Source organism: Equus caballus, chromosome 10 (genome assembly GCF_041296265.1).
Source record: "Equus caballus isolate H_3958 breed thoroughbred chromosome 10, TB-T2T, whole genome shotgun sequence".
NCBI classification, from domain to species: Eukaryota; Metazoa; Chordata; class Mammalia; order Perissodactyla; family Equidae; genus Equus; species Equus caballus.
This window is the reverse complement of record NC_091693.1, coordinates 24,378,786-24,406,028: the sequence shown is the minus strand read 5'-3', so window position 1 is coordinate 24,406,028 and position 27,243 is coordinate 24,378,786. Positions and strand designations below refer to the sequence as shown.

The 27,243-nt window shown below is 45.0% G+C and overlaps 1 protein-coding gene and 2 pseudogenes across 1 annotated transcript; all 3 read right to left on the bottom strand.

Moving 5' to 3' along the window:
• Positions 1–515: 515 nt before the first annotated feature.
• Positions 516–3,156, bottom strand: LOC138915765 (leukocyte immunoglobulin-like receptor subfamily B member 4). The gene is made up of 4 exons (XM_070223351.1): positions 2,868–3,156; positions 2,083–2,135; positions 1,179–1,294; positions 516–1,083 (listed from the first exon to the last, which is right to left on the bottom strand). The coding sequence occupies exons 1-4, from the start codon at positions 3,037–3,039 to the stop codon at positions 1,053–1,055; spliced, it is 372 nt and encodes a 123-aa protein (XP_070079452.1). The 5' UTR covers positions 3,040–3,156; the 3' UTR covers positions 516–1,052.
• Positions 3,157–4,159: 1,003 nt separating this feature from the next.
• Positions 4,160–6,936, bottom strand: LOC100054464 (leukocyte immunoglobulin-like receptor subfamily A member 6; annotated as a pseudogene).
• Positions 6,937–13,889: 6,953 nt separating this feature from the next.
• Positions 13,890–23,117, bottom strand: LOC100146192 (leukocyte immunoglobulin-like receptor subfamily A member 6; annotated as a pseudogene).
• Between the last annotated feature and the right edge of the window lie 4,126 nt (positions 23,118–27,243).

The following is a 27,243-nucleotide window of genomic DNA, read 5'->3' as shown; positions in this document are numbered from 1 at the left end:
CTTACAATCGGAAGTTTGTGCCCTTTGACCAGTATCTCCCCATTTCCCCTAACCCCCAACCCGTGGTAACCACCATTTTGTGCTCTATGTCTCTCTGACCTTTTTAGATTCCATATAGTTCAATTGTGTGACAATTTTTAATTACGGAGTCAGTGAATTTAATGCATATCTAAGTTGATACATATGTTTTATTTATTCTCATGTCCATTTAGTAAACTGTACATTTGAAGATGTCCATTTTATCTACATTTTCCGATGTAATGGCATCAAATTGCTTTTAATGTTCTGTTACTATCTTTTTAAAAGTCTATTGGATTTGTAGGGCTGTCTGAAATTTCATTCCTTATATTAGAAATGTATGCCTTCTACCTTTTTTCTTGGTCATTTGGACTAGGTTTTATAAGTTTGACTAATGTTTTCAAGATGGAACTTTTTGGCTTTATTATTTTTCCTCTATTTTTTGTTTGTCCTCATTAGAAGCTAGTCGTCTTATCATTTCTCTCCTTCTACATTCATTTAGATTCATCTGGTGTTCTTTTTCTAAATTTTGGTATAATACCTTAGAACAATGATTTTTAGGCTTTTCTGTTCTACTATAAACATCGATCTTTCTTAATTTTCCTCCTTCATAGGTTTGATATGTAATATTTACATTATAATATTTTTTAAAACATTCTCTTACTTTGGTTTTGGATTTCTCATTTCACTCATGGATTACAGAAAAGTCTGTTGCTTTATGTCCAAAATGTGGGAATATCAGTCATCTTTGATTGCAGAATCAGGTGACTCACAAAGAGTCCCAGGAGCTCCTGGTGGTCCAGGTTAGGAGTCCAGGCAGGATGGGGGTCCTTAGGAGGTGTTCACTGCGGGCAGCTCCTGTGCCTTCTGGGGTCCCTGCAGTCTCCCTCCCTGGAGGGTGGGGTCCAGGTCCTTCCTGGGCTAGGGGATGGCCAGATCAGCGTACATGCTGGGTTCTGCTGGGGGCTCATCTGACTGGGAAGAAGGGGATGTCATCTCCTGTCCAAGGGTGAAGTGGTTCAGCTGGGCGTAGGTCATGTCCTGGGGGGCTTCAGATGCATCAGCCTGGAGCAGGGGAGAGTAAGGGGATAGATATGTAGTTGGGGTGAGGGTAGCCTGGGGTCCAGGAGAGGATGGGACCCATCTGTCTGTCCATCTACCTGTTGTTCTCATCCACTGATTCCTTTGACATGGGGAAAGGACAAGTGGCCACCCCTTGCCTGAGTCTTGATCTTGAGTGGCTCACTTGGGCTTTCCTCATTTCCTGAGGGTCCTGCTGGAAGGAGACAGAGGGAGAGAAACAGTATGTCCTTGATCCCAGGGCTGACCTCCTCCAGTCAACTGTCCACACTGTTACAGAGTGAGGTCACTTTCCTGATGGAACCATCAGGGACTTCCTAACGTTGGACATCTGGCTGCTTTCTGCATTCAGATTCTTATCCCAATATGCTATGTCCCTCTCAATTGGCTGCAGCCACACAGCCCATCTTGCTGAAAAAGCATGTTGCTGCCTCAGGACCTTTGCACCTGTGTTTTCCTCTTCCCATACCATGCACTCTACCCCCGTTTCTTACTTTATTTTCCTTAACAGCAGTTTGCACTCCAGGATGCTACCTGCATATTTGCATGCTGCCTGTCACCCACAAGGTGAGCTCTAGGAATGTGGAGAAAGTTTTGCTCACTTCTGTACCTGCAGCACCTGAATGGAGCTGCATAAACAGCTAACTCCATGTGCACACTGTGGGATGAATGAATGAGGGGAGCCTAGGGGACTTGTGGGTGATTCATTTATTGATACATCCTCTTGAGACCTGGGGCTGCTCTCCAACAACCAGAAGTTCAGAGAGAGGATGAGGAATCAGGAAAGGGGGCCATGTACGGGGACCACGAGGTCACAGAGACCAAGGGGAGTGAATTCACAGCAGGATGCCCCTGGTACCCGAGAGGAGAGGTGAGTGTGGGACACTGCTGAGAGCTGGGTGATGTGAGGGCAGCCAAGTGTCCATTGGATCAAGTTTGACAACAGGAAGGTCCCTGGTGGCCTGGACAGGGCAGAGGTCTCACCTGATGGCTCAGCTCCACGCCCTCCTCAGGCTGTATGTCCTTCACGGCAGCATCTACTGGGGCAAAACAAGGGGTGTGTCTCTTGTCAGGATTCCCTCGGGTCTCTCAGGGCTGCAGCCCCTCTACTCCCAGATGGGCCACTGAAGTCCAGGGGTGAGGAGATGGCCCGAGGCCACTCAGAGGAATTTCAGTCCTTCTCACTCCAAATCCTGAGACCCTGCCAGCCTATGCTGCCATGGCCTACTGAAATCTCTGTCCCCACCCCCGGGGCAGACCCTCCTCTTCCTCTCACAGAGGGTCTCTTCCTGGGCGTCAGCAGCTGGGCTGGAGCTGGGGAAGGAGACGGGAGTGTTAGGGGCAGAGAGGGGGCCGAGAGCAGGGTGGGAGTCTGGGGTCTTCAGGGCAGGAATGATCTGATCTGCAGACCTCTGTCCTTGGGCTGTGGGTCTGCAGCCCCTGCAAGAAGTTGGAGATCAGCCTGATGGACAGAGTCTCAGCCCTGAGAGATGATGACCACCCACCCTCCACATGTAATTTGGGAGAAAAGAAGGGAAACTTAACAGAGACTTGTGTGTATGTTTCAGTATTTCGTGAGACTGAAAAGATGAAAATACCTTAATGTGTATACCTGTGCTGACATGAAGTGTTTTGTTTTGGATTTTATGATTTCAGATTCTGGAAAAAGTCTTTTTCTAGGCTGATCTTCCCACCTATTTGGTTTCCCTCTGGCTGCAGCCCTGAGCCCACATCCTCCTGTGACCCAGGTCACCTTGTTCGCTACTCACCTGATGTCCTGCATTCGCCCTGATGCCACTGTGCGATGAGGAGGAGCAGGAGGAGGGAGAGCAGCAGGATGATGGCCACAGAGACCCTGATTAGAATGTTCTGGTACGGTTTGAGACCTTGGGCACATGTGATGTCATGATTGAGCCACTGATGCCACTTACATGAGCACATACTGCATACCAGGCATGTGCTGTGGTCTCTGCATTCATCTCCTCCCACTCACAACAATCCTGCAACATGACTGCCATCCCGACACACCTATTTCCAAGAGAAGGAAACCGAGGCACAGAGAGGCAAATCATGTGTCCGAGTCAGCCAGCCTGAAGCGGCAGAGCTGAGATTCGAACTCAGAGCTGTGGGTTCCCTGTGCTCTCATCATGCTGTCCCCCTGGTGGCCACCAGCTTCATGTTCTGGGGCTCCTCATCTGTAGATGGGGCCTGTCCCAGTGTATCATATGGAGCTGAGCATCCTTCCGCATCACCTCCCTGTCCCCCACACACCAAGGATCTGGGGGAGGGTGGGCTGCATGAGGTGGACTTTGCATCTCTCCAGGGATCTGTCCTCCATGTGCAGGGCCATGAAGCCCCATGGGAAGGTCTGGGCTGGGATGGGAGCTCTACCCTTCCTGAGCTCTGTAATGCCTGGGCCCCTCATTTAACCTAATGTCATCACAGGCCTGTGAGCAGGATGGGAGCTTTAAACAGGAAGAAGTGAGCCTCAAAGAAGAGAAATGAGCTGCCCAGGGCCCCAGGGCGGGAGCTGCAAAACTGGAAACTGAACCGGTGGAGCTGACTTCCTCCCTTGCTCTTTCCACTCCAGCTGAGCACCCTGAGCTGAAGGGAAAGGACCTGAACATCGTTGACCCTCATCCAGCCCCTCTCTCCCCTGTAAAATTTCACCATCACTGCTGCAGAAGGGACAGAGCCCCATAAAATCACGTGCTGGGGGGCTTCCTGTGAGGCTTCCTCTCCCAAGAGGTCAGACCCATAGTCAGAACTGACAGGAAATCTAAGCTCTAGGTCACACTTCTCTCCTTTACACTTGGAGAAACTGAGGCCCAGACAGGGAAGGTGTGTCCAAGTCAAAGTGTCCTGATGTCTTAACACAGCCCCCGCCACCATGGGCCCATCCACCACCTCCCCACAGAGACCATCTCTTACCCTTCCACAGGCCTGACTCTGTTGTGGAGAGTCGATCCTCAGAGGCTCCTGGGAATCAGGATTGGGGGTGAGGGGGGCACTTCTCTCCATTTCACACGGCTGAGCCTCTCCCAGGCTGAGACCCAACATCTCCCTCTGCCATGACCACCCCACCCACCATCCACCAGCCTCACAGCCCTGGATCCCTGTGGACCCCCCATCTCTGCCTGACTCCCAGACCCCTGGAGACAAGCTGTGCTGAGAGAGGAACTAGGAGTCAGGTCAGCTGAGTCTCGAGAGACAGGCCTGGAGAAACTGTGAGCTCTCTGGACAGAGGCCCCTGTGACTCACCAGATGTGAAGTTGGGCCATGTGGGTGGGGAGGTGGGGTCCCCTGAGGGTCCTGGGAGAAAGGACAAGAGGAGATGAGGGGCTGGGGGTTCCCCCAAAAACCCCATTTCTGCTCACACAATTATCCTTCATCTGCCCTGTGGTCCCCAAGTCTCTCCCTCCACCCACCTGGAGGATTCTGCTGATGGTGTCGTGGGAAGGGGCAGGCATGGGAGGGCCCGGTTTTCCTCCTATACTTTGAGGGAGAGATCCCGCTCTGGGTGACCCTCCCTCGGGGCCCCCTCATTCCCATCCCACCCCAGACTTCTCCGGAGGACAAGGCCCTGAGCTGAGTGACTCAGAAAGGACAGAGTCGGCGCCTCTCACCTGAGACCACGAGTTCCAGGGGGTGACTGGGGTGTGACAACTCGTAAGGGGAGGTGCTGTATGAGCTGTAACACCTGTACGTGCCCCCATGTGCTGGCGTCACAGGACTCATGGAGAATTGGGCCTGGTACTGCTGAGCTTGGTACTTTGATTTAAGACGCAGGGGGGGAACCATTGTCCCCTCCTTGGAAAGAAATAAAATGTCCCTCGGGCTCCGTGTCTGACACAGCAGGGTCATGTTCTCTCCTGCAGCCACTGTGGGTCCTGGCTGCATCAAGAGGGAGGGTGTGTCAGGGAGTACTCCTAGAGAGAGGAAAGATGGGTGAGGGGCTGTATCCTCTTCTGGGCTGAGAGTCTCAAGGCATCTCTCTGAGGAAACTCATCTCTGTCTGCCTTTTTGCTCTTAGTCTCTTCCTGCCCATCCCACCTCTCTGTCTTCCTCCCTCCCTGGGAATCCCACATCCCTCTTTCCAGCATCACCATGTGGGGTTCCCCTGGCAGGGTCTGTGCAGGGTCTGGGTCCCTGACTGAAGCCATTGGCTCCTCACCTGCCACCAGGATGTCCAGGGGGTCACTGGCAGCTGACCAGTTGGAGGAGAGCTTGTGTCCACCATAGCATCTGTACCGGCCCCCATGGGACCAGCTCACAGGGCCCAGGGGGAAATCAGCCTGAGAGCGTCCGGTCTGGAGCTGTTGGCTGAGGTGCTGGAGGAGGTCATGTTCCCCCTCCTTGGACAGAGTGAATCTGTCGTAGCTGACATCAGAGAGACATTGGAGGTTCAAGTTCCCTCCAAATTTCATGACAGGGCCCTGCTGGCTCAGGAGGGAGGGCTTCCCAGACACACCTGAGAGAAAGACCTCATGTAGATTGTAAGGGCTGATTCCTCCCACAAATCCCCTTTTCCATCCTGGACCCTAGGTCTCACTGTATCTCACCTTCTGTGTCTCTGCTCCAGGTGACATGCCCGCTGCCCTCACCCCACCCTCTCATCTGGGGCTCTCCTGGGAGTATAGACCCCTGTCTGTTGCCTTAAAATATGGATGGGACAAGGGTAGGACGTGCTCACCTGGAGCCAGGAGCTCCACGGGATCACTGGGTTCTGAGCACACCTGGGGGGTATACCTGTAACAGCCATAGCATCTGAATGTCCACCTATAACTTGGGGTGACAGGGCCCACAGGGAACAGGGCCTGGAACTGCCCTTTGGGGCATCGCTGTGAGTCCAGAGTCCAAGAGGGCTTGTGTTCTCCTTCCTTAGTGAGAATGAACCTGTCAAATCCCTGCCAGGAGCCACACTGGAGGGTCACGTTCCCTCCTGAGGTCACCACAGGGCTGGGCAGGGCTGAGAGGGAGGCTTTCCAGTAGATTCCTATGAGAGGAGGAGGCAGCGTGTTAAATGGGGCTTGCAGCTCCCTCATATCTCCCAGGGCTGGGCTGTGAGAGGAGAGACAACCCTGAGAGCAGACCGCCTTCCTGAGCTGAGGCTGGGACCCAGAGTGTGCTCTCATCTGTCACCACCAGCTCCAGGGTGTCGCTGTGCTCTGACCAGCCAGTAGGGCTGAGATAGTAACAGCGATGTCTCCCTGCATGTTCTTCCTACATGTGTGGGATGGAGAACCTGACCTTGGCCTTAGGCTTCAGTGGTTGTTGTCTGTCCCAGGGCGCTGAGCTTCCCTCTCCATACACTAGATACTCCTTGGCCTCCAGGGTCCCCTGACAGCAAATGGCCACGGGCTTCCCCCGAGAGATCAGAGAGCCTGGCTCAGCCAAGAGGTGGGTTTAGGGAGGGTCCCTGGAGGGAAATCAGAAGCTGGGTCACTACACATTCCCCACCATCAGTTCGCTGGCTCTCACAAGTCCCTTCCAGCCATCCCACAATTCTCAGCCCCAAACTGCTGTTCTCCCTCCCCAGTTCCCGGTAGTTGTCCCTTGTCCCCAGTGAGAAGCTGGGATCTGGGACACCTAGGAACAGACCCACCTGCCTGCTCTGAGGTCCTCGGTCCCACACTCAGCCCTGGAAGAGAGATTCCTGTTAGAGATTTACCCCTGAATCCTGAGCAAAATCTCTACTCGCCATAAGTCTCCTGATTCCTGGGGTCTCCTGAAAAATCATAGCCTGACTGTGAGGTGGGGTCCCTCCCAGACTAGGGCTTCCCCTCCCCCTCCTCAAATCTCACCAAGGCAGAGCAGGAATGTGAGCATGGGGGACATGACGTCTTCTCCTTGTTCCTCTGGCTGTGCTGGTGGAGGAGACCTGGGTACCCGGAAGAAAGGACAGTCACAGGGTTGTCATGTCAGCAGCCCTAGGAGAAGAGGAAATACCCCTCCCAAATGCTGGGGCTGAGTTTTTACCAGGCTTTCTGGAGACATTTCAAATAGAAATAGCATCTCCCCTCACCGCCATTTTCTGCCTGATCTGCATTCATCTCCCAAAAGGACAGGACTTTGCAGCAAACAGATCCAGTGTATTCCTGAGATGCCCCTTCCAGGTAAGGGTGACCTAGGGCACGTCATTCCTTGTTGTTCCTGCCCCATGGAGTCTTCTTCATCCTCAGCTTGTCCATCAGCACATTCCTGTGGGGTCCTCACCATAGACAGTGGTCATCCAGGCCCTGGAGATGCTTCAGGGAAGATGCAGTTTCCTGCTGCACTGCAGAGCTCAGATCAGCAGAGACACACGCTCAACATCTAACTGTACAGTTCAGGTCGAGGTCATTGGGAAAATGAGCACAAAGGAAACATACAGGGAAATAAGGGGAGGAAACATCACTCCTTTCCTGGCCCCAGAGTGTGGGCTTTCTTTCTATCACAGCTCAATTCATCGACTTCTTTTGTTTCTTCCGACAATGTCCACACCCATCTTGCTGCAAACAAACCTCTGAGTCATTCTTGCCTCCTCAAACCCCTTGTTCCCTTAAGCAAAATCACCTCCTCGTCCTTGGGTCCTGTCTTTAGCTTCATTGGTCAATGAGTGGGTTAGCGCTATGATTTTGGGGACAAAGGTGATTTTTATTGAAATAATCCTGCAACATGCACTGGCCATGTGACCTTGACATTAATGTCCAATCTCTGAGCCTTGGTTTCCTCATTGGCATTATGTTGTCACGAAACCCACTTATCAAATTGGTTGTGGAGTCAATGGTGCTGGGTTCATGGGAGGGATAAAACAACTCCCAGGCCAGGTTAAGACATGAGTGAGTTGGGCCATGAAGGATTTGTGGGGTAGGACCCTATAGTCAAGTGAATGATTGCCGTGCCCACCCAAGCGCTCCTGTCTACTCCTAAGAGTGATAAATCTAACTTAAAATATTTCTGAAACATGTAACCACATACAACTTCAAAAAAGATAAAGTTCCCAAGATGGAGAGGGAACCACAGCAAAGAATAGAGAACAAAGGTGAGTGGCCACCAGTGCCTGGGGCCATCAAGGGGTCCTAGGGAGAGAGGACCTCCAGGTCCTCACAGGAAGGGAGGGATCAGGGCTCCAGGTGAAGGCTGGAAGCTGTGGCTCCCCTCCCCTGTGTTTCTGGGCAGGAGCCGGAATATGTCCCCACTGCCCCAAGCCCACGGTCAGCACCAGGTAACTTCCTCTGTGTGGGCTGAAACAGATTGAATCCAGCGTCGTCAGCCATGGGTGTCCGCCCCACATGTGAGTGTGAGGTGCCCATTGGACCATCCGGGAGTTCACAAGCCTTAGTAGGTTCTAATTTTGAGAGAGTGGACACCTTGAAGCAGGAACAGCTGCAACAGTCCCCCATTGTCAGCTTGAACAGCCCTGGGAAAACCTTCTCTGGAAGATCAGGTGTGTGGGAGCAGAGCCGTCCAACAAGAATGGAGAGTTGAGGGTCATCCCAATCATGATGAGCATGCTATGGCCAATGAGCTACTGATTAATGGTGATTACAGCCTGCAAGGAATAGACTCAATAGGAAAATATGAGAGTAATTTTAAGTGAGTTTAAATATCTGAAAAATAAAGAGAGAAATGGATTTTTTGATGCAAAGATATGGAATATTTTTATAGAATAGGCAACTAGTTTAATGAGTTAGAAATTTTAGATATGAAAACTCCAGTAGAATGAAGACAGCAAAAAATTTCATCCCTCAAGGCAAGAGACCTGAAGGCCAATTATAAAACCACAATACAAAAATGAGGAAATTTTCCAGAATGCAGCACAGACAGACCACAAAAGGAATTTAAGATTCCTGGGTAGTAGAATGAGGAGGGCCAATGTCATATCTATTGTAAGTGTCAGAGGACTGAAGGGAGAGTGACGTCTATCAAGAGCTCATGAGATGAGGAGTTAACTTTTTACAGAAACGAGGAAAGACTCTGTGCCATGAGGCATACAATTAAAAATGACGTCTTTGTTTTGGCCCTGCATGGTAGATGAAGAAATTGAAGGGTAAATTAAAAACACATATCTTACACTGAATTGTACACTTTTAAATAGTCAATTTTATTTTATGTGAATTTCACCTCAAAAAAATTGAAGTGAACTTGCCTGAGGCTGTATAAAAAGTCCTAAAATTATGTCCTAGAGAAAACGCAAATAACCATCCATGGAATGACAAGCTCTTGGGACCAGACTTCCCCCTAGAAAAAGAGACACCAGAAGAGATTGGAGAAATACTTTCCAGGAATTAGGAGTCTGTGAAGAATTGTATATGGAGCCAAATTATTTTTAAGGGACAAAGGAGAAAGGGTGAGCAGGGGCAAGTCCCTAAACAGGAGGAGGCTCTAACCTGAATCTCACAGGTTTAACCCACCACGTGGGGCCACGTTTTCCTGAGAGATAAGCAGAGTTTGGGGGGGATGGGTCCTTGGCCATCAGATGGAGTTTCCTCTCCTGGTAGTTGAATCCTACACTTTATTTGAAATAAGACAGTGTTTCCAACTAACTTGAAAAAGAGAACAAGAGCGAAAGAAGGCATTTCCAGATCTTCAAGTACTTAGATATTTTACTATTTTCCCACTCAGTGAAAGGAATCCTAAGCAATGTGATTCAGTTAGGAGAACAAAGAACCCAAAATGGAGAAAGAGAGATGCAACAGTGAGGGCAAAAATGACAAAGAAAGAAAAATTATATAAACACACGCACATAATGCACACACATGTGCCCACACACACGTGCCCACACACACTTGCACGTACACACATAGATGTGCACATACAACATACACACATATATTTATATCTATGAGTACTCAGAGTTCAGGTAAAGTGCAGTTAGAACTGGGGTTGACCCCATGGCTGAGTGGTTAAGTTCGCATGCTTCGCTGCAGGTGGCCCAGTGTTTCCTTGGTTCGAATCCTGGGCGCGGACATGGCACTGCTCATCAAACCTCTCTGTGGCAGCGTCCCACGTACCACAACTAGAAGGACCCACAACGAAGAATATACAACTATGTACCATGGTACTTTGGGGAGAAAAAGGAACAAAATATAAAAAGTGCAGTTAGTTAGAAACTTATCTTCTGTTAGGGAAGATGGTAATAAGTAATTGCTCAGAAATAACATTGTAAAAATGTATATTAATAATGAAAATAACCACTTAAAATTAGAAGTGGAAGAACTTCCAATATCCTTGGTGTAATTACATGAAACAATTTTTTCAACTTTATTAAGGTATAATTGACAAATAAAAATCACTTATTTTTAGGATGTACAATGTGGTGTTTTGATATAAGTATACATTGTGAAATAATCAAGCTAATTACCAATCCATCATCTTATGGAGCTACCATTATTTTGCATGTGTGGTGACAACAATTAAGATCTACCCTTTAAGCACATTTCAATGACAAAATAGAGTCTTGCTAACCGTAGTCACATGGCTGTACTTTAGATCCCCAGAACTCATTCATCTGCAAAAGTGACTCTTGCATCTCTCCTTATCCCCCCTTTTTCCCAGCCCCTGGCAACCACCAGTCTACTGTTTCTATAGGTTTGACTGTTTAGACTACACTGTAAGTGAAAGTATGTTTTATTTGTCTTTGTCTTGCTTATTGCACTTGGCATAATGTCCTCCAGGTTGATTCACGTTGTCACGTATGGCAGAATTTCTTTCTTTTCGAAGGATGAATAGCATTCCATTGTACGTATATACCACATCTTCTTTATCCATTCAACCATAGATGGGCATTTAGGTTATTTCATATATTGGCTATTGTGAATAATGCTGCAATGAACTTAGGAGGGCAGATATCTCTCTGAGATCATGATTTCATTAAACAGGAAATACACCCAGAAGTAGGATTTCTGGATCATGCAGTACTTCTATTTTCAATTAATTTATTTTTTATTGTGGTTTTACATTTGGTTTATAACATTATATAAATTTCAGGTGTACATCATCATATTTTGATTTCTGTGTGGATTACATCATGGTCACCACCCAAAGACTAATTACAATCCATCACGACACACATGTGACTAATGACCCCTTTCTCCCTCCTCTCTCCTCCCTTCCCCTCTGGTAACCACCAATCCAATCTCTGTCTCTATGTGATTGTTTTTTGTTTTTTGTCTTCTACTTATGTGTGAGATCATCCTGTATTTGACATTCTCCCTCTAACTTATTTCACTTAGCATAATACTCCCACGGTCCATCCATGTTGTCACAAGTAGCCAGATTTCATCATTTCTGAGGGCAGAGTAGTATTCCATTGTGTACATACACTGCATCTTCTTTATCCATTCGTCCCTTGATGGCACCTAGGTTGCTTCCAAGTCTTGGTTATTGTGAATAATGCTGCGATGAACATAGGGATGCATGTATCTTTATCCATTCATGTTTTCGTGTTCTTTGGATTAATACCCAGCATTGGAATAGCAAGATCATACGGTAGTTCTATTCTCAATTTTTTGAGGAATCTCCATACTGTTTTCCGTAGTGGCTGCACCAATGTGCGCTCACACCGGTGGTGTATGAGAGTTGTTTACTATCTACATCCTCTCCAACACTTGTTTCCAGTCTTGTTAATTGTAGGCATTCTGACGGGAATGAGGTAATATCTCATTGTAGTTTTGATTTGCATTTTCCTGATAGTTAACGATGTTGAACAACTTTTCATGTGCCTGCTGGCCATCAGTGTATCTTCTTTGGAGAAATGTATGTTCAGATCTTTTGCCCATCCTTTAATTGGCTTCTTAGATTTTTGTTTTTGAGATGTATGAATTATTTGCATATTATGGATATTAACCACTTGTCAGATATGTGGTTTGCAAATATCTTCTCCCAAGCATTTGGTTGTCTTTTCTTTTCGTTGATGGTTTCCTTTGCTGTGCAGAAGCTTTTTAGTTTGTTGTAGTCCCATTTGTTTTTCTATTGTTTCCCTTGCCCCATCAGACATGGTGCTTGAATATATGCTGTTACCACCGATGTCAAAGAGCATGCTGCCGATGTTTTCTCCTATAGGTTTCATGGTTTCAGGTCTTACATACAAGACTTTAAACCGTTGTGAGTTAATTTTCATGTATGGTGTAAGATAATTGTCTACTTTCATTCTTTTGCATGTGGCTGTTCAGTTTTCCCAGCACCATTTATTGAAGAGACTTTCCATTCTGCATTGTATGTTCTTGGCTCCCTTTTAAAATGAGCTGTCCACAGATGTGTGGGTTTATTTCTGGGGTCTCGATTCTGTTCCCTTGATCTGTGTTGCTGTTTTTGTGCCTGTACCACGCAATTTAGATTACTATAGCTTTGTAATATATTTTGAAATCAAGGAGTGTGATACCTCCAGCATTGTCCTTTTATCTCAGGATTCCTTTGGCTATTCAGGGCTTTTTGTGGTTCCATATGAATTTTAGGATCCTTTCTTCTATTTCTGTGAAAGATTTTCTTGGTCTTTGATAGGTATTGCATTGAATCTGCAGATTGCTTTAGGAAGTATGTGCATTTTCACTATATTAATTCTTCCAAAAGAAGAGCATGGAATATTTTTCCATTTCTTTGTGTCTTCACTTTCTTTTAACAATGTTTTATAGTTGTCAGTGTACATTTCTTTCACATCTTTGGTTAAGTTATTTCCTAGGTATTTTATTCTTTTTGTTGTCCTTATAAATAGGATTGTATTCTTAATTTCTCTTTCTGCGACTTCGTTGTTAGTGCATAGAAGCACAACTGATTCTTGTATGTTGACTTTGTATCCTGAAGCTTCACTGTATTCATTTATTATTTCTGAAAGTTTTTCATGGATTCTTTGGTGTTTTCCATACATAAAATCGTGTCGTCTGCAAAAAGTGACAGCTTCACTTCTCTGTTTCCTATTTGTATAACTTTCATTTATTTTTCTTGCCTGATTGCTCTGGCTAGGATTTCCAATACTATGTTGAATAAGAGTGGTGAAAGTAGGCATCCTTCTCTGTTTACTTTTTCTAGAAGGATAGCTTTCAGGTTTAATCCCATGAGAATGATACTAGCTGTGGGTATGTCATATACAGCATCTATTGTGTTGAGATACTTTCCTTCTATGCCTATTTTATTCAGTTTGTAACATAAATGGATGCTGTATCTTGTCAAATGCTTTCTCTGCATCTGTTGAGATAATCATGTGATTTTTATTCTTCATTGTGTTAAGGTGGTGTATCGCATCGATTGTTTTGTGTCCTGATTCAATCTTGGTAGATTGTGGGTTTCTAGGAATTGTCCATTTCTTATGTCATCTAATTTGTTGACATATAATGGTTTATAGTAACATATTATGATCCTATGTACTTCTGTAGTATCAATTGTAATGTTTCCTCTTCCGTTTCTGGTTTTATTTATTTGAATGTTCTCTCTTTTTTTCCAAGTTAGTCTCCCTAAAGGTTTGACAATTTTCTTTATCTTTTGGCAAAACCAGCGCTTAACTTTTTTGATTTTCTGGTATTTTTCATTCACTTCCTCTCTGATTTTTGTTATTTCCTTCCATGAACCCTGAACTTCATTTGTCTTATTAAATTCCTTCAAGTATAAAGTTACATTGGATAATTGAAATGTTCCTATTTTCTCTATATATGAATTTATTGCTATAAATTTCCTTCTCAGAACTTCTTTTTCAGCACCTCATATGTTTTGGTGTATTGTGTGCCCATTTTCAATTGTTTCAACATGCTTTAACATTTCCCTTTAGATTTCCTGTTAGTCCCACTGGTTGTCTCACAGAGCCCAGCCTCGGGCTGTCAAACAATGTCCTGCAGGAAGCCAGGCCCCCACGACATGAGCAGAGTGAATCTGTCATTGTTGACATCAGAGGGACACTGAAGGGTCAGAATCTGTCCAGAGGTCATGACACTGCCCTGCTGTGTCAGGATGGTGGGCTGCCCTGGCACACCAGGGAGATAGACAAGCCAAGAATTGCACAGGCTGATTATTCCCCAGATGTCACATTTCCCTCCTTGGAATTTCTAGTGTCACTGTGTTTGTAGCTCTGTGTCCATTGTCCCAGGATCCCTGAGTTCCTTTTCCTCTGTGTCCCACTTGGGATGCCCCTGGGAGCAAAGGTCCCAATAAGTTCTCTGGTGCCTCCAAACATTGATGGGGCAATGGTGGGACTTCCTCACGTGGAGCCATGAGCTCCAGGGGGTCACTGGGGTCACCATGCCTGGGAGATGTTCTAGAATAAGCCATAGCATGTGAATGTCCACTTGTAGAACGGAAGCATGGAACCACCAGGGAACAGGGCCTGGGACTGCCCTTTGGGGTGTCGCTGTGAGTCCATAGTCCAGAAGGTCTTGTGTTCTCCTTGTTTAGTGAGAATGAACCTGTTAAATCTCAGCCACAAGCCACACTGGAGGGTCATGTTCCCTCCGGAGCTCACCACAGGGCTTGGCAGGGCTGAGAGGGTGGGTTTTCGAGAGAATCTTAGGAGAGGAGGAGTCAGTGTGTTAAATGGGGCTGAAACCTCCCTCATACCTCCCGGGCTGAGCTGTGTAAGGGGACACCACCCTGACAGCAGATACCCTTCCTGAGGGCAGAGCCTGAGATTGGGCCCCCTGAGTGTCTTCTCCTCCGTCACCACCAGCTCCAGAGGGTCACCACATTCTGACCAATATGTGGATCTTTGATAGTAACACTCATATTGCCCTTCATTTTTCTCTATCATGTGTGGGATGGAGAACTTGGCCTTATCCTGAGACCCCAGTGTGTTCTGCTTGTCCCAGTGAGATGGGCTTCCTTATCCAGATTGTACACCTGGGCCTCCAGGGTCCCCTGATGCCAGATGGTCATGGGCCTCCCCAGAGATGACAGAGCCCAGCTCAACACAGATGGTGAGTTTGGTGAGGGTCCCAAGAAGGAAACCAGAGCCCGGAGTCTAAATTCCTTCCCCACCCCTCATTCTCAAAGCTCAGCCCATGGCCCCTCATGGTTTTATCACTATCATCTCAGAATCTCTGGGCTCATTCCTGAGTGCTTACGGGCTGAGGTATGAGGTGGGGACATGGCAGACTGGGGAGGACTCACCTGCCTAACTCACATCCTTGGGCCCAGACTCAGCCCTTGAAAAGAGTCCCTTGAAAAAAGTGAGAGATTTGCAGCCAGATGTCTGAGCTGTTTGTCTTCCCATCAGGGCCCCAGTCCACTTGAGCTGCTTGAGTGCTGAGGTTCCCCATGAACAGTGTGATGTAGAGCCTCTCCATCTCCTCCTGCTGTCCCCCTTCCTGCTCTCCACAAGTGACTGAGACAGAGAAAAGCAGAGAGGATGGAAACTATGGTGCCTGCTCTGAGTGCTCCCACTGTGCACATAGAGGAGACCATTGGCCCGAGGGACAGAGAGATGCACAGGATGTGGTAATTCAGGGGCTGCTGCCACCCATTTGGGTTTCCACAGCTGTGGACCCACAGGAAGGGGAGGGCTCCTCTCTGGGCCTGGCTCTGCTTTTCCCCACAGCAGGGGCTCAGGAGGACTCCTGATCCTGTGGAGACATCTCAGACCAAACCTGAGAATCCACCTGATTCCCAAGCCTCTTTCTGCCTCGATTGAATCCTTCTAGTGGAGGGTGCAACCCAGGATCTCATCCCGAGCCAGCCTCTGATGGCTGGCTCTAAATAGGACTGGCCGAGTATTTCCTCAGCAGCTCCAAAAGTGGAATTTACTTTGTGTCTTTGGCCAGCTCATAAACAAATATTTGTTGAGCACCTATCATGTACACGGCATGAATGCTAGAAACCAGAAGTACATCCGTGATCCAGATAAACTCATTTGCTCTATATTGGGAACTTAGATTAACAGAATATTGACATTCAAAGGCTCATATTGCACTTATTATATTTAAAAGGAGAAATATGAGAAATAAGAGAATAAATGGAGACTACGACTAGAATCTGGTTGAGGGAGCAGCTGTTTGAAGAAGGGAGATCTATGGGATAGGACACTTAGGAGAACTTTATAGAAATGTAAGGACATTCCGGGGAACCCTAGAGACTTTGAGAAAGTCTTAAAGGGAGGAAGAGAGGGGAAGGTGGTGGTTGGTCATGCAGGGTGCTGTCCACCATGTGAGGATATTGGATTTTACTTTTAATAGAAATGGAATATATAAACAAAAGACTTATGACAAGACATTTTCATGAAGATATATTGGATGCTATATAGCAAGTAAATACAAATAAATAAGTAAATAAAGAACAATATTTGAACTCAAATAATTCCCATAGTGTAGTGCCAAGCAGCATTGTAAATGATTTATGTGGATTTTCATATTGAAGTCATGTGCCCCTTAATGAGAAAAAAACAAAGAAATGATTCAGAGTTTATTTTTGATGTCTTTTTTGGATTGAGAGTTGGGAAGGGCTTGGTTGGGTCCTAGTTCTGCAGGAGAGCTGATAAGGGAAAACACAGATGTCTTAAATTGTCCCTTGTCTGAGTGCAAATGTGTGTATTTGTGGTGTAACCTCACTGTCTGGTTGGAGGGAAGGAGAGGTGAGAGCTGAGGGTGGAGGGTCATGTCTGGACTGACCATGAGCACTCGAGTTCAGAAAGAAGAGTTTGGAGTTTACCCTGAAGACAGTGAGAAGCGTGGGATGATTTTGGGCTTGTAAGGGACAGATTCTGAAATGGATGTTAGAAAGTCTGATATGTGGTGGGTGAATTAGGAAAGGTAGGGTGGATCTGAATCTCAGAAACCAAGAAAGTGGTAGATGTGACCACACAGGCAAGGTGTGTCCAGTTGTGAGCCATGGGCTGGACTCTGTGGATGGGGAGCTCCACAGGGTCCAAGGGATTGTGGAGGCTTAATGGTCTTTATTGGGTGATTGGGTAACAGGAGTAAGAGACAAGGAAGTGAGGGCAACCTTCACTCTCTGCCTTGGCAGCCTGGAGACATTAGCAGTGCCTTGAGAGATATGGTGAATCAACAGGTGGTGGGGATGGAGAATGCCTGGGGATTTGGGCACAGTATGCTTCTGATCCCACAGGAATGCACAACTCTTCCTCTTGGTCCTGGAATGTGGGTTTTACTTCTCAGAAACAGCTCTCCGACTGACATGCTAGTTTCTGTAAGAAGCAGGACCTCTCTCTCTATCACCGTGGGGTGAATCATTTGTGTCATTTCTGCCTGTTCAGAGCAGCCTTCAGTTCTGGGTGTTGCTCTCCAGGTCAAACTTTGGAGACTATTCAGGATTCAGATAAGAACGGTCCCCAACAGAGCTCCTATTGAGAACAGTGATACATACCCTTATCTATACACACATATGAGAACAAGAGAGGAAGTAGCCTGCTAAAGGACATCAGCCCATTCAGGAAGTGGTAGTGCTATGATTTATATTTATGTCTGTGCATCTCTACTTGTTTACTTATTCACCTATTAATGAATTAATCGATCAATCTTCCTATCCATCCAGTATTATAGAAATATAATTGACATACAGCGCTGTATACATTTAAAGTGTAAGTATAAGGACTTTCCTTCGATATTTTGTGAAATGATCACCACAATAACTTTAGTTAACATACATGATCTCATATATATGCAAAAGAAAAGAAAACAATAGTATTTTTCCCTGTTATTGTCTCTTAGGATCTATTCTATTAACGACTTTCAGGTATACCATGCAGCCGTGCTAAGTATAGTCATCATGTTGCACACTCCATTCCCGGTACTTATTTATCTTATACCTGGAAGTTTATGCCTTATGGCCACTTTCATCCAGCTCCCCCTCCCCCCACTCTCTGCTTCTGGTTAACACAAATCTAATATCTTTTCCCATTCATTTTTCTTTCTTTTTAGATTCCACATATAACTGAGATCATTCAGTGCTTGTGTTCCTCTGTCTGATTTTTTCGCTAGCAAAATCCCATCAAGTACCATCCATGTTGTTGCAATTGTCAGGATTTCCTTCTTTTTATTGCTGAGTAATATTCAATTATATATGTCTATCAACTTTGGTTGTTTCCATGTCTTGCCCATTGTGTGTAATGCTGCTATGAACAAGGGCGCCCAGACATCTCTTTGTGATAGTGTTTTTGTTTCCTTCAGATATATTCCCAGAAATGGAAACGTTAGATTATGTTGTAGTTGTATTTTGAATTTTTTGAGGAACCGACGTACTGCATTCCATACTGGCTGCACCAATTTACATTCGTACCAACATTGCACAAGGGGTCATATTTCTCCACATCCTCACCAGCATTTATGTTTTGTCTTTTTGATAACAGCCCTTCTACCAGTGGTGAGGTGCTGTCTCATTGTGGTTTCGATTTGCATTTCCCTGGTGATTAGTGATTTTGCTCGCCTTTTCATGTACCTATTGGCCATCTGTGCAATTTCTTCTGAAAAATGTCTTTTCAGGAATTTTTACCATTTTTAGTTGGATTATGTGTATTTTTTTCTATTGAGTTGTACACATTCTATACTTATTTTTTATCCTTTATTTTTGAGAAAGATTGCCCCTGAGCTAACTGCTGCCAATCCTCCTCTTTTGTTGAGGAAGACTGGCCCTGAGCTAACATCCATGCCCATCTTCCTCAACTTTATACGTGGGACGCCTACCACAGCATGGCTTTTGCCACGTGGTGCCATGTCCACACCCGGGATCCGAACTGTCGAACCCTTGGCAGCTGAGAAGCGGAACGTGCAAACATAACCACTGCGCCACCAGGCCGACCCCTGTATACATATTTTGCATACTAATCCCTCATCTGATATATGGTTTACCAATTTTTTTTCCCATTCTGTAGGTTGTCTTTTGCTTTTGTTGATAGATTGTTGCTGTGCAATTTTTAGTTTGATGTAGTCCCACTTGTTTTGTTTTGATAATATTTTTTTAATTGAGATGTAATTGACATACAATATTATCTTTCTTTCAGGTGTATGAAATAATTATCGATACTTGTATATATTGCAAAATGATGAACACAGGAAGTCTACTTAACATCAGTTATCACATGTTACAATTTTTTTCTTGTGATGAGAACTTTGAAGATATATTCTCTCAGAAACTTTCAACTATGCAACATAATATTTTTAATTATTGTGGCCATGCTGTATATTACACCTTTATGCTATTCGTTTTATAACTGGAAGTGTATACTTTTTGACCCACTTCACCGTTTTTCCCACCCCACACCTCCTGCTTCTGCAAACCGCCAAGCTGTTCTCTGTATCCATAACCTTGTCTTTTCCTTCTTTATAACTCCTCATATAAGAGAGATCATAGAGCATTTGTCTTTCTCTGACTTATCTCACTTAGGATAATGTCCTCAAGCTCAGTCCATGTTGTCATAAGTGTTAGGATTTCCTTATCTTTTATGGCTGAATAATATTCCATTGTATATCCCCTTGTTGATTCTTGATAAAATCTTCAACAAAATTTCACTTCAAGCACAGTTTTAAACAACAGCAACAAAATATATACATAGGAGAGAGGAGTGAGTTCTACTTGTTGAAAGTGAGGTGAAATCTGACCTGTGATCATTTGATAAGTTCTCCTACATCAGAGTGTGCCCCGAGGTCCAGGTGGCCCTGCCTGCTGACCAGTCCTTTCCCCTGAGGTAGGTCTAGTGGGAGGCCCTGCAGATCCTAATTTCAAGGACAGTTTGGAGAAAGCATGTGAGGTCATAGTTTTAGGATGGGTTTGGGGGTCCAGTATTTTGTCCTCCATTCATTATAGAAGTGTCATTCATCTGCCCTGGCCACAGGTTCAGAAATTGACAGCCTCCTTCAGGTAAGTAAAGAACTGGATTAGGCTCCAGGGAGCATGTAGGAAGAGTCTCCGGGACAAAATAAGAAGCCAGGAACCACAGGGCATGCTGCTCTCCTTGTATTTCCAGAAGTATCAACATGGATCCCTGAGTGTCATCCTCACTAGCGTCAAATCCTCTGCTCCCACACAGCTGTGGATAAAACATGTCGTTATTGGTCCACACAGTAATGAGGGAATGGGGAGGACTCACTCAGATGTGCCCAGATCCTCTGGGTCAGACAGAAACCTTGAAGGAAACCACATCATAGATGATTCATCCCCCATGGATTCCAGTCTTCGATGCTCCCCCACCCACGAAACCTGGTCATGTGCCATGAAGAAGCCCAGATTTCCACGATGACCCTCTCCTCCCTTCCCTTCCATGATGCAATGAAACTCAGGAGCTTAACGGATTTGGGGGACTTGAGGCTGCTTCTGGTGGACAAGAGGCAGGAGCTGAGCAGAGCTGACACATTCACAGGATGTGGTGGGCAAGGTTCCCCACACCTCAGTGTGTGCAGTCCACAAGGTGCCTGTCACACAGGAAGATGACCAGTTTCTTCTCACCCTAAGGATGGTGGGTGCTGAGGGTGTGACTTGAGCCATGTCACTGATCACACCTCAAGCCTAAAGTAGCACATTTTCTTTTCCTAAACACTACAATCATGTAAGGATTTTAACAGATCATGTTGCACTTTGAAAGTCATAACTGTGATTCAATTTATAATATACAATATTGTCTTCCTAAGCTAATATATAAGTATTTTTAATCTAATAGAACGCTTTCAGAAGAGAAATCAAATGTGTCCCACTTCATATTTTTTCTCCTAGTACTGGCTGCAAATTCCTTACTTCTCCTACTAAACAAAGACAGTTAATAGAGACCTTGGTCAGGCTTTCTTAGAAGAGAAATGAAGATGTGAGCTCTGACTTTTCTTGTTTATCTGACTATGACTGAAAATTCAGCTCTCTCTGCCTCTCTTTCTCCCCAATCCAAGGACCACATGTGTACACAGATCAAATACGTATAAAGATGTTTCTGTGTTTTCTTTTTCTTTTCCAGAAAAATCGGGTAACATCATTTATGTATTCAGGTGGCAGTGATTCTGTAGTGTTTTTGCTGGGGGGCTCTGGTGGAGTGGTCGCTTGCTGGCCCTGAAAGACTACATTTCCAGCCCCTGCTGTAGGGGGTGCACTTCATTTGGAGCCTCGTCAATGAGTGAGGCCATGTGGGGGCATGTAAGGGCTGGTGGGCCATTCAAGATTTGAAGACAGGCACATATCTTATTTGGTTCAAGGGCCCTGACTCTTAGACTTAGGATGCCCTTAATATCTTGGTGCAGGTGTGAGGGAGGAGAGAACAGAGCTGGTGTGGTGCTGTGTAGGACTGTCCCACCTGATGTCAGAATAGCATGTCCTTTAAAGGATCTCCTTTAAAGGGGTTCCCTGCACTATAACCAAGCTGAGCTGGAAACCTCTGTCCCCATCACTTCTCTCCAGTGGATTCCATTTTTCCAGACAGTGTAGGGGGTGAATTTCAGCATCCTGGCACCGCCACAGTCCATATTGTCTCGTTCTGAGGTGGAGGAGTTGGTGACAGTGTTTTACAGATATGCTAGGTTCCCTGGCATGTTTTCTGAGAGCATCGACTCAAGGTTTCTCCATCAACCGTGTCACACAGATAGAACACCATGATCTCCTGTGACCATCTCCTAAGTGGCCTGCAAACACGACCAAATGCCCCCCAATTTATGCCCATGCACACACAAACACACGCACAAACACACACATCCAGGAGATAGAGAGTTAATCTTTTAAGTGATTTTGCCTTTAAATTAGACATACAGGTGTTTGAGGAGAGTTCTATCTCTTGGATTTCCTGTGTGAACACACAGAGAATAAACTATTATGTCCTTTTAAGGAGCCCCATAACTGCTGAAAATGACACTCATCAGAGACAAAGTGTTTTAGTGAACATTGACATTTAAAGTGTGTCCCCAAATCTGCCTTTGCTAATAAGAAAACACTCAAGTTCCTGAATTGTGTGCATTTTCCTCAAGTTTAACATCACACACAGTCTTGCAGGGAACATCACCCAAACAGGAGTGACTTTCCCTGCATGGTGTGCTTGGGGCTAAGCTTAAGGCTCTGGTCAGACTCAAATAGGAAATTTGTTAATCCTGGACACACTCGATTGCTGTGTTCATTCAAATATTCTGTTTAGAGGATTGGGAAGGAAAAGGATGGTAGATTATCAATGTCTTCTAAACACAGGTACAAGTACCAAGTTTTTTTTTTCCCCCAGAAAACAGGCTAATAACTAAACCAAAAATGAAATAAGATAAAATAAAGTAGCCGTCACGACTTACATTGGCTGAATTGAGGGATAGGCAAGAATTTAGACCTGTCTCTCGGATGCTGATAGTAAATGTGCTCCTGTCAGCAGTGTCAGTTTGATGTTTATTATTTTAAATGGTTTTCTGTCCAAAGACATTAAGGACATCTGGTAAACACTGCTCTGGGTATGAGTCAGTGTGAACGTCACTTTCACTCCAAGTCAATCCTGTGAATCTGAGGGGAGAGGCTGAAGTTATGGAAACTAAGAAAAGAACCCATAGCTAAATTGGATATGGGCAGGCCTGTATTTGGAACTCTCATGCCCTTTCTCACATCATCAATTACACTAAACAGGAAGAGAGGAGGCTCCCACCTTCCACAGGAAGTACAACTACTTACTGCTGAGGGAAGACTTCTCTCCCCACCTGGAAACAATCCAGCCACTGAGAAACACCACAGCCCAGCCAATGAGAAGTGGTTGCCACCCTGACCTGTTGCTTTTCTCCAGTGGAATTTACTATAGGGTAGCCTCTCCCTACTCCCCCCTATTTATCTGTCAAAGAAGCTCCCCCCTTTGTTTGCTTGATTTGGCTTTTCCTGAATAAACTCATTTTGAGGGTAAAATAGCAGGTGAATTTGGTGATGAAGTCAGAAACACAGCAGAGTGAGCTATTCTCTTTGTCTCTCCCCTTTTGAACTACAACAAAATGGATATTCATTGATCATCACATTAGGTGTTTTCAGAAGCGGCAACACCATCTTCTGTCTGTTGGGCCGTGGGTATCTTTGTCTCCACCAGGCCTGGGTTTCCTAAAACCTCCTATGGGCAGGATCTTGTTGGACACTTGAGCCGCAGAGAGTAGTTACCTTCCATCTTGCTTCAGGAAGCTCATGGTCCAGGCATGAAGGACCAGTGGAGAACTTGCAATTATAACTCAACGTATTGCTCATGTAGGAGCGATGGCATAAGCACCTTGGGGACAAAAGTCTCATGTACCTAAGACCATGAGATAAAAATACTTGTGAAAAGTGATGTTACATTAGAATACTCAAGAAATCTAGCAATTTGCCAGGTGGAGAAATAGCATCTTCTAATTCCAAGAAGTGAGTGACCAGTGTATTGTATATGGCTGTTTGTAGGTTGTTTTGTGTAGACACCAATTCAAATAGAAAGGGAAAGAATTAAGGGTAAGACGGAGACATCAGCAGAAGCCATATCCTACGTATATTGGGTGCTAAGAACAGACATGTGGTTTCCCTCCAGAAGACAGTGGGGACCAAGAAAATGTGTAAGTAGGAGATGATATTCTCAGAGTCTGGATGAAAATATATCTGGGAGAAATTTCATGGATTTGGGAGGTGATAAGACATTCCAGGAAGAGATTCTGCTTAATACTTACATTCCATAAGATGTGGTCATCTCCTAATAGATGGATTTTAAATATTATCATTACCTGTAGGTCTGTTCCATCAGTCTCAGCTCCATGAGAATATAGACCCTATGTCTTTAAATTTTCACCATCAATCTAGAACATCTGTTATGTTCTGCGACAATGGAAATGTTGTTTGTTTGCTCTGTTCTATATGGCAGGCAGCAGCTACATGTGGCTACTGAGCATGTGAATTTTGGCTAGTATAGGTGAGGAACTGAATTTTAAATTTTATTTAACTTAACCTACTCTAATTTCAATTTAAACTGACCACATATGGCTAGTGTCTACCATATTAGACAGCTCAGATAGATTTTACTTTATGTCTGTAATAGTTTATTGATTAATTGAAGAATTAACAGACAGAGTATTTACTTCAGGCTTTCCAGATTTTCTTTAGTGATAGAAAAAGTAGGATGGTAATGATTAGATTTCTGGTGTGTGTGGATGAGTATGGTAAAATCTCTGGGAATAATTGGATATTCACAATAGAGCCCTATAATAAAGCTGAGCATTTAGTAAGGAGTAGTGGGATTTTGAAGATGACCCCACAAGTCTTGAGAGTCTGCTGTTGTCAGCTTAGAGATCTGGGGCTGGTTCTGAGGAGGAAGAATGTGCTTGGAGGAACTTCTAGGAAGCATTCCAGGTCCTTGTTTGGGAACTCTGTCTGCTCAGAGACTGGGGCCATATCTGGCCTCAGCATGGGCTTGGATTCCATTGAGTTCCATGTAGACACTGTCCTCAGCCAAGGGATACCTATGGCTTAGAGAAGAGGGAGTGAATCCTCTCTGTGAGAATGTCAGTGTTTCAAATGGAGATATATTACATCCTGTGTTTCTTCTGCTTCCCGGTTCTAGGAGGAGAAATGTAAAGTATGATGGACTTAGAAATGATCATTGAAGGCAGAACCATTGGACACGTGGAGGAGCTGAAGCTGTGGTGAGGGTTTGGGCTGGGAGAGCTCAACTACCCATCTATCATTTCATCTTCCTTGGACTCAGGATCCATAATGGTAGCATCTTTGAGTGGAACAGAGAATCAAGACTCTTGGGAGCACTCTTCCATGTCCTTACATCATAGATGTAGACATCAAGGCCAGAAAAAGTACTAATGTGCCCGATGTTGCTCAGCCTGTGTTTCCCACTATATTTCTTTTAACATCATTGGGGTGTTTGGGGAATTGAGGGAAAGGACAGGGGTCCCATGGTCTCTCTGGAAGGTCTTCAATCAAGTATCTCAACGCCAAAACCACAGATCAGAGGCCAGCCCTGTGGCCGAGTGGTTAATTTTGTGCACTCTACTTCAGCTGCCCAGGGTTCATTGATTTGAATCCTGGGCGTGGACCTAAATACTGCTCATCAGGCCATGCTGTGGGGGTGTTCTACATAAGGGAACTAGGGTGACCTACAACTAGGATATACAACTATGGACTGGGGCTTTCGGGAGGAAAAAAAAATATGAAAATTGGAGACAGATGTTAGCTCAGGGCCAATCTTTCTCACAAATGAAAGCAAAACAAAACACCAAAAAAGAAAACGACACAGATCAAGTTACAGGAAGTGAACACGCATTTTTGTGCCCCAATCATATCCCTCTCTTAGTCCAGATGATGTTGTCCTCTCTTCCATCAGATCTAGAGTTTCTTTTACGGTACATCAGTGACAAACTATAGCAGCAAGGAAAACACCAAAGGAGATGAAGGCTATGAAGTGTCCAATGAGAATGTACAGTGTACTGGAGTGTCCTTGAGAAAGATGTGTTTCCATCAATAAGAAAATGATAGAAGCTCCATTTATAGGTTTCCTATTTGTGTGAGTATGTACTGGAATCATTACATATCTTGTCTCAAGTTCTCTCAATGTCCATAAATTTGAGCAAATACTTAATTTTTTAACATGTGCAAAAAAAAAAAAAATCCAAGAGAAGTGATGATGATGTTCCAAATCAAAAAGACAGTGAGGGACAAGCAGAGGTCAGAACCCAGGACTAAGAAGCTTCAACATACGTATTTTGGCTGCCCATGAGGCAAGACATTAGGGTTTTGCATGAAAGGGTACCCCCTATATCTACTATAACCGAACGTCTTTACCCCCGTCCCTTCTCACTCCACCACAGCTTCACATTCTGAGAGTTGAAGTGGAGGTGGCAAGAGTTTGCAGGATACATCTAGTTCACAGTACTGAGATTTGAAATTGCTCTGAAAAATATTGATGCACCCTCCTAGAGTGACAAGGAGTGGGGTAGGTAGAGGTATTAAGGAGTGCAGGAGGGAGTTAGTAAGCATTATATCATAGATTGAGCACCTTCTCTGTGCCTGAGTTCCTTCTGGGGCTAAGGAGACTTTCACATTTGTGGCTGTGTATCTTTTCCTCAGCACAAGCCATAGAGGGAGGAATCATTAACCTAACATTCTAGTTGAGGAAATTTAGTTTAGTCACTAAAAGTGGAAGAGCTCTCAGTAGAGCCCAAAACTTTTGTCTTTCAAGAATAATGGCTCCCGCACTAGGCTCCCTGCCTGCTGTCCCTTTCTCTGACATCCCAAGTATGAGTTTCCACCCATTGCAGAGAATCTGAAAGAAATCACTATACCCAAGTTTGCTCAACTGAGAAATACAGGAACTATGTTCTGAAAGCTCTTTCCTAATGAGTCTACCTCTGAGGATCTCATGAATCCACCCACTAAACTTCTTCTGCAGAACTTTCATGGCTAAGTCACCATGATTGTTGTCCTGACGGACTGACATAGCCTCCTGCCAGGCTCATGACTTCCCTTCATGTTCCATTGAATAAATTCTGTTCACACCTGCCAATTTGTTCCTTCTAAAATATCATGCACATAATCCCACTTTTCTGATATAAATATTTTAATGGCTTTTCATTTGAGACAGAATAAAATCCAGCCTTCTTCTCATTAATTATCCATGTTTAGCTAATTTGGCCCTGTCCACCTCTCTCAACTCCACCTCACCCAGCACACATCAGGCACACTGGTTCTCTGAGCCCACCAAGCACATTGCTTCATTGGATTCATGGCACTCATGGTTCCATCTGTCAGGAATACCTGTCCACTGATCTTCTCAAGACTAGCTTTCTTTGTCATTAGATCACACCTGAAATGTCACCCTCAATACGTTCTTCTATCCCACCCACTCTAAATTATCCACTTAATCTTTTTCTATCATATGACCCCATCTCAATGTATATGGGTTCATGAGTATTAAAACATTTTCATTTATTTATTAGTCATACTTTTTCTCCTACCTCCACAGAAATCTGGAATATGATCTTCGTTATAACAAGATCCGTACTCTGTTTAATTTCTGGATTTTCATCTAAAGGAATATTAACAGATAGACAGTACATATTTAAAGTGTTCCTTTAAATCCTTCCCATTTCTCATCATCCTCATCCCCATAGGCCCTGATGGAGGGAGGATAAGCATCTCTTTTGGGCATTGGGTCATGGTCACCATGACCACTTCATCCTTATTAGAAAAGGCCCCTGTCCAAGAGCATGAGTAACTAAGTGCCTCTTCTGATTTCCATGCTAACCACATTCTCAAATGAAGATGGAGAATTTGGGGATCAGA

Bases quoted from the DNA above. Each gene is read 5' to 3' on its own strand.
- LOC138915765 (XM_070223351.1), bottom strand. From the start codon at position 3,039: ATGTGCTCATGTAAGTGGCATCAGTGGCTCAATCATGACATCACATGT. The intron at 2,136-2,867 runs GTGAGTAGCGAA...TTGCCCCAGTAG, and splicing joins GGGCGAATGCAGGACATCAG to ATGCTGCCGTGAAGGACATA. The intron at 1,295-2,082 runs GTGAGACCTCTG...GTCTCCTTCCAG, and splicing joins GCGTGGAGCTGAGCCATCAG to CAGGACCCTCAGGAAATGAG.